The sequence below is a fragment of the Pempheris klunzingeri genome, chromosome 7 (assembly GCF_042242105.1).
Source record: "Pempheris klunzingeri isolate RE-2024b chromosome 7, fPemKlu1.hap1, whole genome shotgun sequence".
Classification (NCBI taxonomy): Eukaryota; Metazoa; Chordata; class Actinopteri; order Acropomatiformes; family Pempheridae; genus Pempheris; species Pempheris klunzingeri.
The window spans coordinates 17349729-17364186 of NC_092018.1; the positions used below are offsets into that span (position 1 = coordinate 17349729).

The 14458-nt window shown below is 41.6% G+C and overlaps 1 protein-coding gene across 1 annotated transcript in view; it reads left to right on the forward strand.

Moving 5' to 3' along the window:
* Window positions 1-9748, forward strand: part of LOC139204379 (drebrin) — a 30778-nt gene extending 21030 nt beyond the window's left edge. The window contains exons 5-16 of the mRNA XM_070834399.1: window positions 3220-3363; window positions 3678-3755; window positions 3940-4091; window positions 4244-4298; window positions 5332-5406; window positions 5544-5652; window positions 5827-6351; window positions 6896-7318; window positions 7456-7539; window positions 7667-7800; window positions 8445-8496; window positions 8611-9748. Of these exons, the coding sequence (XP_070690500.1) occupies window positions 3220-3363; window positions 3678-3755; window positions 3940-4091; window positions 4244-4298; window positions 5332-5406; window positions 5544-5652; window positions 5827-6351; window positions 6896-7318; window positions 7456-7539; window positions 7667-7800; window positions 8445-8496; window positions 8611-8747 (1968 nt within the window). The 3' untranslated portion in view covers window positions 8748-9748. The remainder of the gene's footprint in view (window positions 1-3219; window positions 3364-3677; window positions 3756-3939; window positions 4092-4243; window positions 4299-5331; window positions 5407-5543; window positions 5653-5826; window positions 6352-6895; window positions 7319-7455; window positions 7540-7666; window positions 7801-8444; window positions 8497-8610) is intronic.
* The last annotated feature ends 4710 nt before the right edge of the window (window positions 9749-14458 follow it).

Genomic DNA, 14458 nt, shown 5'->3' on the forward strand with positions numbered 1-14458 from the left:
GATTCTTAAAAAAATCATATTTATGATGCTGACAGTTGCCCAGGAATGTGGGATTTCGCTGCCACCGAGCAAAAATTAGCAGTCCGAGAGCTAACATTGTGTAGAATCTAATATTTATTTCAACTCATATCAGTTTTCGCATTTATGGAGACCTTACAAATATCTGATGGTCAAAGGATAACAAGCACCAAATTAAAGCAATGTATTGCTTGTAAATTTAGTGGGTTTTTACATTGAGGGAAGGATACTCAGACTTTTTCCAGCGGTGCTACACATCTTAAAGTGAAATAAAAGAAATGGCCTTACTTAATGCATATTTGATAACTCATAGGTTACCTGCAAAACCTTGCAAGTCAAAGATGCATTTTGTTGTCGTCCACATTTAGTAGAAAATAAGCTGATGATGGAGCCTTAAACAATCTCGATTCTCAGCTGAATTCCTTCTTGACCTCATGATGACCTGAAAACGAAACTAACTGCATCAATTAGCTTGTTTTCGTAGAAACTTGGCTTTCATCGTCGAAGTTTAGAGTTAGTTAGATTTCGCCATGGCACTTTGCTAGTTTGTGTTTTGTTTCTTTTCTTTGTCTCTGCCTTTCTGGCCTGCTATGCTGCATGTCCCAGCTGGCAGTGAGGGTTTTGTCAAGGCGAGTCTGCAGCAGCAGCAGCAGCAGATTTGGGTACATTACATACTGTACTCCAGTGGGGTGTTATGTCATGAATAGGATGCAGATGTTTCCATCATTCTACATTTACATTAAAATTATAGCAGAATAAAGTTGAATCGAAGGGGTTCTGTGTGAGTATGTGAGTGTGTGTGTGTGTGTGTGTGTGTGTGTGTGTGTGTGTGTGTGTGTAGGGGCTGGAGGTGTTGAGAAGGTAGATATGACATATGATATATAGTAACCACATATGAGAATGGGCTGTAGAAATTGAAAGTTGAATCTTTTCTAATTTTGATTTTACAAAATGCATTCTTAATTAATCATATTATAACCATAACCATATTTGGCTGCACGACAGCCTCGTCCAAGGCCAAATGTCTCTTAAGGTGCAGCAGGAGATTTTTCATGCAACAAAGAACAGTACTTCTATTGTGAATAAGGAATAGAGCAACATGTTCAGGTCAAGGCACTAAACCCTGAGGCAATTCAGATCATTCAAATCTGTCATCTCGCTATGACACACACTAGAGGCTTTAGTTTCATGTCAACCAACATAGCCCTTTATTGCTCCTTAGGTATTATTTCAACGGAGGGGCTTTCATTACATATCTAAATGGAATAACTTTTTAGGAACGTAAAATGTGATCAATGCAACAAGAACCTCATCTTATTTGCTTTATTGTCCACATTTTAAGTAAAAGTAAAAGTCTCCCAAAGCAGTGAAAATTTAGCTGAGTGTGCAACAAAATCTAAATTTAGAATTGTACATGCTAATAATACCATTCATCATAACTGACCCATCAGTCAGCTGGGTCAAACTTCAGCTGGGGACACTTGAGTATCCCTACATCCACCTACTGCCTCTCACAGTGTGAACAACTCCTGAGTAGGAGAGTGACTGCATGGAGCAGTTTGGCCCCAGAGCAGACAGCTTGTGCAGAGTTGGGCACAATTATATCCAGCTGGGAACTCTCAACCTGTCACATCACCTCTGGCTCCTTTTCCTCCCAGGGATGTTATATTCTTATACCCAACAGAAAGTTTTCATTGCCAAGGTCACTAATGCCTGAAAAGATGGTTGGCTCACATGCAACACCCCACTTGGCCATTAGACTGAAAGTTTCCCATGAATCTCGGTAATAGGGGTGATTAAGACACATTTGACTAAATAAGCTCATGACTGAACCTGTTTTCGAACTCATACAATAGAGAGCAAAATGCTAAAACTTCCTGACTGGCACTTGCACAAGTTCTTACATTCACTGCAAAACATGTTATGGGGTTGAAACGGGGGTTAAAAGAGGAGGGAAAAGAAAAATGAGGTTGGTCAGAGCCTGAGAGGAGAGTACCTAATTGCTGCTGAAGGACTCTCAACCATGTTATATTATAAAGGAGATAAAAAAGAGGAAGGAACTGAGCGCGAACTGCGCTTTTATCTGTTGTCTGCGAGTCTGCTGAAGACACCTGTCAGAGCCGTGCATGCTCAATAATATACATTTGCCCCGAGTTTATATGAACTACCGTGCAGCACTCGGAGCACATTTATTCTGAGCATGAGTAAGACTTAATGGATTACTGTACGCGGGGATGGAGGGTTGGTGTCAGGAATGGGCAAACATGGTGTTTTTCACTATGCTACTGAGAGCTTTTGCTCTAGATTGTGGTTCTGTTCGCTTCCATGATTTTCCCAGCATCCCTGGCAGCGCCGTGGACTGCTTGTCTGTTCCGTGTGCGTGCAGTTGGCAGTGACAGCTGGAGTGATATGGATTATACGCTGCACTGACATGTATTATAGGGCACAGTGAATGCTCTGTTCAGTGTCAGTGTCAGTGTTGTCACTCAGATAAAGCTGTGGTTTCCTGTTGGAGGCCGACAGACCTGGCCCTCTATCAACAAGCCTGGACCCACTCTCCATGGAAATTATTCTGAGGTCCTGGCCACATACAAATGCCAGCGCTGTATAGATGGATGAGTTCAGCCCATCTTTAACACCTATCTCTCCCATAGACATAGTAGTTTTGGTCTGTGGTTGTTGAATATGATCTGTCAGAAGTTTTTTGTTTTTTTTCATATCTGTAAATCTCTGTTACACTGTGGCATTTTAAGTGTGTCTCTCTCTTTTTTTCTGTGAAGACACATGCTTTTGCACCCTATTTTTCCCACTCTCCCTATCTCACCCCCTATTTTTCTCCCCCCCCCATCTCCCCCTCTGCTGTCTATAACCATCCAAACCAATACATTCTTGTCCTCACACTAAAGCCAGGGAGTATTTTTTGTTCTCTCACAATCCTTATAACCGAAGCAGTTGCACAACTGTTTGGCTCCAAGTTTGCATAACTCCAAGTCAGACCAAGAGAAAACCACCAGTGGGACTTTGTGTGCTTGTGTGTGCAGATTTCGAGCTTTTGTGTGTGTGTGTGTGTGTGTGTGTGTGTGTGTGTGTGTGTGTGTGTGTGTGTGTGGCTGCAGTACAGCATGTAAGGGTGGATTAAATTCACATCTGTCTTACTTTGCTTGCCATCTCTTCTTTATTCCCTGACCTCCATGTTTCAAGGAAGCACATGCATTCATTAGTGCAGAGAAGTTTGATGATGTGACAGAGGAGAAGATAAAAGCTGAGCTCAGCAAGGCCCAGGCACACACTCCAACACAGTGGGTGAGAAGGAGCTCCAGGTCTGTGGACAAGGAGGAATTAGTGGTAAGTCTGCTGCAATACATCATCTGCCCGCCAGATGGAGACAAAGACTTTTAAATAAACATTGAGACACAATTTAAAGCAGAATCTCAGTTTTGCAATCCTTCTCAATCCATCAGTGTTTTACTTCTACTTCTAGTTAGTTTATGCGAACTGTGAAATGATATAGTGGTTGAAAAGGTTTTAAGTATAGTTACTGAAAATGATACAATATAATACAGTATATAATACATACATAAAAATGCCTGTGTGTGCCTTATTGCAGAGTTTAGGAATCTCTGGCTCAGTATTCACTACTTTTTTTGTTCTTCTTAAAGGGCACAAACTACAGAAAAACTAATGCTGCAATGGAGATGAGACTAATAAACCGAGACTCCTTCTGGGCACGTGCAGAGGTATGCCAAAGTAGACTTCCCTTTTTTTTGGGCCACATTTCTATAATGTAGTTCACGTGATAGTTTACGGCCATTCACATTTGCAAAGCTGTTGAATTGAACAACTTTTTTTTCTTTTTTCTTTTGAAAGTGAAATAAAACTATAACATATTCTCCCCCAATTGTTTCCCGCTGTGTGTGTCAGCGTGAAGAGGAAGAAAGGAAAGAGGAGGAGAGGAGACGAGCAGGAGAGGAGAGACGTCGCCTTGAAAAAGAAAGAATTTTAAAGGAACGGAGGGACGCGGAAGAGAGAGACAGAAAGATGAACGAGAAACTGCAGATGATTGAGGAGCAGAGGTAAGAACAATGTCAATAGTGCCCTCCAGTGGCTGTATTTTGTATAGATTGGATGAATGTACTAGATTTATGAACACAGCAAGAGAGACTAGGTTTTGGATAATGATTTTTGGATGACATTAATAAGTTTTATTTGTTTTTCTGTCATCCAGAAGAAAACAGGCAGAGCAAGAAGAACAGCTGCGCAGACAGGAGAAATTAACATGGGTGGGTGGAAAGATGTGTATATCTTCCTTGAATTTCATAGTAAACACGGTCAAGCCATGTTTTCATGGACACCTGCTCTGCTGGCGTCTGGCGTTGGAGTTTGGTCAGATGACCTTTGGCTGTGTGAGGTCAGATTGTGTAATTATTTCAGAGGACATTATGACTGACCTATTGATATAAGGGCCACTGTTGTCTGCCACAACCTCTGCTGATGTGCGGACACTCCTGGATTCAAAGCTACAAAAGCAAAGACAACAGTGGACTGATTTTTACAGAAAATTAACAGGGAAAAGTGCTGATAATTCAATTTATAATGAGACATTTAAGAGACTATATAATTAATGAGAATCATTTTAATCCTAAAGTTAAACAAATTAACCTGTCACTGAATCCTTGTCACACTCTATGAATGCTTGTTATGCACATAAAGAGCCTAAAATAGACATACAGACTTCTTGACATGTTAACAGGTAGTTATACAGAATGGCAAAAACAATCCTGTGTTGTGTCTACAGTGTTCAAACTGTGCAACACTTAAAGACACATGCTGTGTTTTTAAATGTCAGCTAATAAATCAGACAGTCTTGTAAATGAGAGCAAGAAAAAAAAATCTCTGTTTTAGAGGTGTACTGTATGTACGGCTATGGTTTGGAGGAGGTTTCCTCACTTGATTTACCAAGTTTCCTCCGGCCTCTACTTGAGGCAGTCTCAGAGCTGGGTTATGGGTGCAGACTGCTTACACTATGTTTATATCTGTGAGAGGTTAGGGGAAGGGTGGCTACACTTGCAGATGTCAAAGATAAGCTAAAAACCACTTGCAATGTATTGCTGTGTATCAGCAGTTACTAGCGGTTCACCAGATTCTGAGTGAGCACTCATTTGTGTGTCAGTAATTAGGGCTAAATGTCAAAACACTCAAGTTTCACAAGTCTCAAGTGTTGTGCCACCTCCCTTTTCAAATAGTTGACAATGAAATAAACTCTGTGTGTGTGAATATGTGAATATGATTGCTGCTGTGTTTCTGCACTGACAGGATCAACAGCAAAAGGAGCACGAGGAATTTATGAGGGCTCGTCTCAGAAGGAGCGAGTCCATAGAGAAAGCGGCAGTAAGTACAGCTAACTTTACTTAATATTGCTTTAAACTGGCACTTTGTCAAAGGCCTCAATGAGCCACGCATATGTCCTTTGAACGTTGCACTTTTGTGAAACCAGCGCCAGAACCTTAACTAGCTATGTCTGTTAGGAGGCAGCAGCATTAGTGTCCCAACGCTCTATGAACCCTAGAGAGTTCTTCAGGCAGCTGTCATCATCATCATCACAAAGTCCCACCAGCCCTGGATCCTCCCGCACTGGTATGTACGCAGCGTGTGAGCTTGCACAGAGAGCTGCTACCTTGTATTCACTTTAAGGTCCAGGCGAGCGCATTGAAAAACAAAGATCAGCCCCAGATTGCAGCGCTGCAGTTTGAAGTTTTTGAGTACGCTGTGTGTGCTGAACTACTCACAAGCTGTTTTCTTTCTCTCCAGGCAAGCCATTCAGACGGTACCAGCGCAGCCTGACAGACACAGCCTTCATCTTTGCTAAAGCAGAAGAAAGCACGACATCCTCCCCTCGCAATTCTCCCCTTGTCTCTCCCTTCTCCCGGGCTCCTACCTCCCCCTTCTACCGCGCCCTGTCTCCCCCTATGAGCCTTGATTTCCGCCCTGTCGTCTCTCCAGAAAGGCCTACAGCCCCTGTGTCACCGCCCACATCACCTTTTCGCTCTCCCCCTCCGGTCTCAGCCCTGCCCAGCGTTCTACAAACTATCAGCCAAGTTCAGGCTGATGTTGAGCCCACAGAACCTTCCGCACCTCCGGCCTCCCCTACTCTCTTGGCGTCCTTGTCCCCTGATTTAATAAAAAAGAACCCCTCTCAACCACATCCAGAGGCCCTGCCTGCCTCACCCCCAAATACCCCAAACCAGCCGGAGCACCCAACTTTCTGCTTTGAGACTAGTCTATCTCCACAGGCTCCAACAGCTCCTCTCCCAGAGAGACCACAGTCAAACACAGGTAACGTTTAACAAGACACAAAGAATTATATTGGGATTTGCTTATATAATGTTATCATATTTTTCGCAAAAATGTATTGCTAAAACAGCACAATGCCCATTCAGAACGATACAGCAATGTAAGGAAGAGCATACTACTCTGAATATTGCTCATTTGTTTGCCAAGGACATTCATCGTTTGACATTAAATATTGGTTGTTCACTATTTTATTACAGGCTAAAGTGAGTCAGATGCTTTTGCCAAAAACTACTCCCCATTCTCCAGACTGTGCAAAGCAGGCCAGGGACTATGAATCAGTGGCCTGTTATACAGAAATGACAGAGCTCAGATTATTTTTATGATCCAGTCACAATTAAATATCCCTAAAGTAGCCGCATATACTCTTAGTCATGCCAAGCTTAACTGTAACATGCACCCAGAGAAGCTGGCTTTCTTTGTAGTTCAGTTTTTCTACGACAGGCATACACACAGTCTGCATGGGCACGAGTGGGAGCTAATCAAATGCACAGTTGTCTTTTTAATGACATAATTTTCTAATCAACAGACCCCAACATAGCCAGTCACGTGCACACTGAGCTGGTCTCGGATGCTGGCTACAAAGTACAGGCTGTGCTGGTGGAGGAGGATGAGGAAGAGGCTGTGGAGGAGTACGAGGAAGATATGACTAAAACGCAACCGCAGCCTTGTGCTGTCGCCACAGAACCAGTCCAGACTGAACCAGAGGAGCAGGAGCAAGAGGAGGGGGAGAGGAAGGAGAAGACGAAGGAGCAGGGGCGAGAGGTGGACAAGGAGGAAGAAATGTATGAATTAGGAGAAGTTGCTGAGCCTGCATCACTAGAGGAGCTGCTGCAGGTGGTGCAGGAGGAAGAGGGGGCAAAGGAAGATGAAGAGCAGACTGACCAATCAGAAAACAGCCCTGCTAAGCCTGCAGAGCTTTCAGAAAAAGAGGAAGAGTCAGAAGTCACAGGTAGCCCATGTGTTGTTATCATTTGTTACACTGTCACAAGCAATTTTATATAATTCTTCTTCATGAACTATAGCTCTCTGAAAGTTAAAATGGCATTTGATAATATGTCACAGTAACAAAAGATGTCATTATTTCAGATGCCGAAATTAACCACGAGACTGTCGTCCTGTCAACCAATGGGATGACAAATGGAGAAGACATACAGGAACTGAATGGCATAGGTTTGGCAGCAAATCAGTGTTATACAGCATCATACAGTGGAGGATTATTCAGTCACTTTACATGAACACATTCATCCTCTGTGTCGCTTGGGTTGTGATGAATGCCTTTCACACTGGTCTTCCTCAGAGCGATCTTTGAGTCCATCTGACACAGAACTCAGCTCACCGGAGTTGGCTATGTGCTACGAACTTCATGGCACGGCAGAGGATGATGACGTCCTTGGGGATAAGGACCAGGAGATCTCAGAAAATGGACAAGAGGTATGTTTCTACAAAGCCTGGTGGTCCAGAAATGGAAATCTGTACTTAATTAAAACATTTATTGTTGAATGTTTGGTTGGATCCAGGGGCCATCGAATCATCATAATTTCCTCATTGTCAACAAATCCCACAAGAAGGCCGAAACCAACAATGTGTTAGTCTGTCTCTTAGTCCTCAATAATGACTTCCCTACCCTGTCAGTGGCACTCAGCCCCAAGTCCACTGGTTCATAATGAAGATGTAGCTCTTAAAATGGGTTATAAACATACTATTTCAGTTTACTAGTGAGTATTTACAGCAGCAGGACCCTGTATTTGGGATTTAAAATAAACTACCCATGTTTATAGTATTATAAGAACATTTCTGTGGTGTGTTTTTGGACAACAATTGATGTTGTTTTTGGCACAGAGAAATATGATGTATCAGCCTTTTGGCCAGGATTTTTAGTAAGATCAATAAGATCAACAGTGTTTTCATGGGCTTTGTAGACATAAGAAAAGATTCAGAATATTGCCAGCCTTATCCTGTGAAAGTAAAGTTCATATGAAATAGTTGTCATGACAGTGATTTCTTGTGAATTTTAATCAAACAGATGTGCATTCCATGATTACAGCTTTTCTCTGGCATCATTTTTCTCACTTCAGGTTTTAGTCGAGCGACAAATGTGCGTCCGAGCTCTTTATGACTACCAAGCAGGTAAGCTGCCATTTAGGGGATAATCTGCACGCATGTGCACATAAAGTGCCTCCACTTACGGTAATTACACTGTGATTAGTGGGTCTTCACCGTGTTATCTTGCGGTTCCCACAGAGGATGAATCTGAGATCTCCTTTGAACCCGGTGACATCATCAGGGACGTGGAAACGGTGGACAAAGCCTGGTGGAGGGGGTGGAGCAAAGATGGCCGTCAAGGCTTGTTCCCTGCCAATTATGTGGAGACCTTATAGGCAGACAGACACACACACTCACACACACACACACACACACGCACACACACTCACACACACTCACACACATACAGTACATACGCACACTCAGGGACACCATTTCCCCTCATGTTTGCTCATGTTTTTACCTTAATCCTCCCACTGAAACTTTGTGCTCTCTATTTTCTAGGAATGAAAAAGAAAAATGTGACTCCCTATTTTGATGTTTTTTGAGAAAAACTAAATATTCTCACAAGAATGCAGAAATTATCCAGCCTCATTTGCTTGGATAAAATAGCAGAGTCCTTTTCCTGGACCAAAATAACTTATTTCCTTTTGAGATACAGCAGGAATGTTGGTGGGAGGGATCAGATCACGGTGACAAATGATCACAAACTTGCTTTTCTTGTAAGAAACACAAACAGATTTTTATAGTGTATAGTCATCTTTTGATCCACACATATAACAAGCATTCCATTCTGCTCACCGTTTGCTTTGAGTGTTACATTGCTAAAAAATAATTTACTGCTCTGGTATATATAATCAAGATACATGTATCAGACATCATCTTATAATCATCTTCCTGTATTTCCTGAGTTATTTTGTAGTTTTTCTTACTCCCAGTCTGGCTGCATATTTTAATTAACCAAACCAGAACAGTAGCATAACAAAAGATAAATAAGTAGAGGGAAAAGGCACTGTATCGACACCTGAACATCTCACCACTCTTTAAGATGGGCAGTGTTTTGTTCATATGGTGATGTCCTTCCATACATTCTGCAATTACGACTCATCTTGATTTTTCTTAGAGTTTAAGAAAAAAAAGCATTATGTCAACACACAGAATCACCCAACTTTGATATTCTGTAATATCTTAATCCTCTACACTGTATATAAGAATGTATAAAAAACATAAAAGATCCTCTCTTTTTTCTATGCTTGGCTTGTATGTTTGTATGATGGTATGTATGTTCTTTGTATTCACTCCAAACTTACAAATATATAGCATCTACAAACTCAAATGTCTCAGGCTTTCTTCTTCACGTTGACAGTTCAAACAGCCAAACAGAAACTGTACTGGATATTTTATCATGATTGTCAACTGTTTTTTGAGTCAATGTAGTTGTCGTCCTTTTCAGGGAGGCACAGTGGTCCTAAATAAAAAGCAAAAACAAATGTCCCTTCAGACATTTTGCTGTTATTCTAATATGATTGGTACATGAGATTTTTAGTACTTTTAAATAAAGCAAAAAATAGCCAGTATTGCTACAAACACAATTTCTGACTCATAAATTTAATAACTTAAACCGTGAAATGATCATGAGCAGGTGATTTCTGGATTTCTGGATTTAGTCACTCGAAAGAAGAAGACAGATGGATCTTTAAATAGATTATTTATTCCTTGATGAGAGCAGAACATCAAATGAAGTTTGGATTTTCACGTCATTATCTTGTAATATTCATGTTTTCCATGAGTAAAGTTGATTTCACAACAATATTTTCTTATATTACTTAACTTGTACATTGGTTTAAAAGCATTGGGTTAAAGAAAAAAAGCTGAATTTTAATTGTAGTCCTGTATTTGCACCTATAGGTGGAGACATTGCCTTTTCCAATTTGTCAGTGACGACATTATTGAGCGAGAGCTCACTGAAATGAACAGATTCCTCAGGACAAAAGGCAAAATATTTTGACAAGCAGAGAGGAGGCTCATTGTAGCGCACATTTTAGAAGCGGGATATCCAGACATTTCCAAAGCTAAAAATTGCTAATGCTGCTACACCTCAAACAGGATTTTCCCCTAGGGTAATAATGATTGATTGAATATGACATTAATATTTCTTAAGCATACACCTTTAACATTTATTGGAGGGGGGCTAGGTTACGGTCTTGGAGTGCCAGTTCAATAACAGTGTTTGGCAGATGTGCCTCTGTTCTGAAATAGAGAGGTAATGTTTGACATGGGTCTCATCCTGCCTGAACTGATGCCTGTTGACAGACTGACTAAATCTATCCAGGAGACTATTCTGTTGAGGTTATCCCAGAAGGCTAATCACCAGTGATATGTGTGAAAAGGTGATGAGCCTCTTATGAAATACTAATTGGGTTGCAAGGGGAAGACTGTGAAAAGCTCAAATGAACAAGATTTGAAGATTGAGAAAAAAAACTTTTTTTAAACAGAACAGAAAAAGAGGACAACTAAACATTAATCTTACAACGCCAATGTATGTAATTTTAGGTCGGTTTGCATGAGAAAGATAAACGGCCATAGAGTGAGGTATAAATTGAGAGGGAGAGGACAACTGTGCCCAGAGAATGTGAAGCCAAATTGGTCTCGACAGTCGTGTCCCCCTTTCTCTCGCTTCACCATATCCCCATTCCCATGGTCATCCCCACAACTCAAGAGATCCCTTGTCTTTTCAGATTAAGCAGAGTGATAGGGAGACACTGGCTAATGTGCCAGTCAACTTTTCTTCCCCTGCCCCTTTGTCTTTAGGCTGTTCCTTCCTTCTGTGACCCTCATCAGTAACAAAAACCCTTCGACTGGGGTGCTAAACTAACAGAGAAAACCCCCCTCCCCCTCTCCCCCTCCCTCCCGGCTCTCCCGTTATCTCTTATTTAACTGACAGACTCTATCTGACCGGTGGAGGACTGACAAGTGTGGGACGGCCGAGGTGAAGTGGCGGTAGGGAAGTGCCACTCATTGTAGTGTTATCAGCACAAAGGCCAACGACAGACACCTAATCTGACCTGGCTGCTGATAGCTCGTGGCTCATTGGCTGGGTTTCTGCTCGGAAGCAGATTCTGGCAAACCCAGAGATACTTGGAGGGGAGGATAAGCGCAGAGACACACAAATGCATGCACATGGGCACAGATACACGCATGAAACACACATACATGTGCACACAACCGCACACGCCCACTACTCTAAGCCCCTATTTTGGAAGCAACTTCCTTCGACTTGCCACTCCTCAACCCCTGCCTGTCACTGCCTTACTAATAGTTTGCTGCAACTTTTTGTGATTAATTATGTGTTTGGGAGAGGTGTCAGTTAACAGGAGACAAAAATCTTAGCACAGCACTCTCATAACGCCGTGTTCAGCCTTCCTTCTTTACTGTATTGTAGCTGCAAGCACCTGTGTGCAAGTGAGCGGATGGGACTTTCATTCTGGTTTGTTCTGCAGAAGGAAACATGAAGGCCAGGGTCACCCTGTCTGTCCTCAAGGCTCGAGGTTATGTTACCAATATTTGTGCCAGAGGACCATCCCGCTTGGATCCTTTCCACTCCAAACTGCTATAAAGCTTAGAGTACCCACAATGCTCTGCTTTCGTAAAGGTTTGGCACAGCTCAGGCGTGTAGTGTTATTCTTAAAATACTTAGAAGCTCCTGTTTTGTGCTTCCCTTGCTGAAATAAAGATCAGTGTTTGTAAGCACCTGTATGTAAGAGCACTCACTGAGAAAATGGTTCTCATTTTCTTCTTGGCTCTGGTTCTGCAGGGGCAACAGTTACCACGGGCAACATTTCATCCACTGGATCAAACATTACCCATCGGCAATACAAATTCCAATACAAACCCTTTTCGACGTATCAAAATGTGAATCCTGCACTGATGCTGTTTGCTTGCAAGAAGATCTTGGGCTACAACTATTATCTGGGAAGAATTTCTCTAAACTATAATGCTTCCTCAACATAAATCAGCTTTAGCTTGGTGATAATTCCATCTGGTGTAAGTCTTGATTAAACCTTGCTTTTAGACATCTCTCTTGTTCTTGACATTGTCATTTTCTGTTTTCACTTTAAAGATAATCTTCAAAACCGCTGAAGTAGATAACGCCTCGGAAGCTCCTGATGGCTCCAGCCAAGATTTTACTGTCAGCATAGAAACTGGCCCATTAACTTCTGAAGCCCTCTTTGGCAAAGCTCCCTTTCCCCTCCATTGCCATCAAAAAGCTATTTCCCTCGGCCAGTCCCCCACAACCCTAACAATGAACAGAGGATTAGAACGTCTCTCTGTCTTGAAGCAAAAAAAGTAAAAATGGATTTAAAAAAAAAAAAAATCTCTTTTTACCAGTCATTGATGAAGACTAGTTGGCAGCATTTCTTCCGCAGGATTTTTCTGACATGATTTCCAAGACGCGCTTTTTGCTTTTACGATACAATTCCTGCGCTCACGATCAGCCAACATGTGGCATTGTGATCCAATCACAGAGATTTTTTCCCCCCTTCAGTTCATAAATGGTTAAGTCTCTCAGTCTATTGTGAAGGAATCTTCAAAGTGGTTGGAAACCTCAGGGGAACATTGGAAGTTGTTAATTAATGCAACAAACTGTGCGAATGCTTTATTTTTCTGAATTCCTAAGATGAAAAAAAAAATAAAATCACGCTTTGATTCTAGCAACAGGCACGTCCAAATCTGTTACCTCATCTTCAAGCCGTTATCCTGGACAATGAAATGCTGTTGTTTCTCTGAAAACCATAAGGGATTTTTATTAACTCTGCTGTGGTTCCAGAAGAAATATATCTCTCTCTGGTTTTAGGTTTATTGGATTTTTGTTCATACCGATCATTTATGTTTCCATTCAGCAAATTGACATAAAATGTGTTTTGCTAAAATGATAATTTCTGGTCTTTATGAAAGTCATTGAATTTGAAAGAAATGGGAAACATGGCAGAGGCTGTGGTAACCACTGAAAGGCAACCAAAGCAAAATTGGCCAAGATAAATGACAGATAATAGGGTTTAATCTTAAGATTTTCTAAATTGCTTTAAATCCAGTAAATTACTTTAAATGTTTTGGATTGCTTTTGATTGTGTGTTTTTTTTTTTTATAAACAGCAATATTAAAAATTATATGAAGAAAAGAGAAGTATTGTCAAAGTGAATTATGACCCTAAAATGAAAACTAAATTGTTTTCAGAAGTCGGTCAACATGTAAACATAGTTAAGCTCCTGGTGGTCAATGATGGGGTGAGCTGTCCCTTACCCCAAAGACTAGCGGGGTTGAAAGCCCCTGTCCTCCTGGTGACTCATACACCCACACACACACGCACAGCCGCACTAGGTTTCACACTCTGCGTTGCCTGTGGCACAACAATCACTGCCAGATGCTGTGACTTTCTCTCAAACAATTCATTTCACAAGTATCTCTGAAGGAGCGATGCCGATGGTGGCATTTGAGGGAGACAAATGTACATAAGCATGTGTGTGTTATTGAGTGATGGGGATATGCCGGTGGCAATGTGTGAAAAGGACACATATGAGATCAGATAGAGTTGAGACTAATTCACAGCATGGCCTGAGGACATTAAGCAGGATAAAGTGAGACATCTTTTCTCACACCATTTAGGCTAGGCCTATGGGGACACATTGTTTATTTCTTAGCTGAACTACATGATTTCAGGCTGTAAGTGTGTTCTTTAAGCACAGAAAAAAACACGGCACCATTTTGTGTTGTTGCATAAAGCCTATCGCAACAAGGCAAAAAATGTTTGTTTTAATGCAAATCAAAATTGCACCAACGTAGCCAATTCGCATTTTTATACCCTGCAATAAGACGTGTACAACGACTTGGTGCAACACACTGTCACAGTCCAATGATTGTGATGTTAACAGGGCAAATTTATAGTGAATGAGACACCAGAGCCAGCCCTTGGCAGCCCAGGCACGGTGCCCGCCCCAGGGGAGAGGGATGATGGAGAGCAAACTGCTAATAATTAATACCATGATTA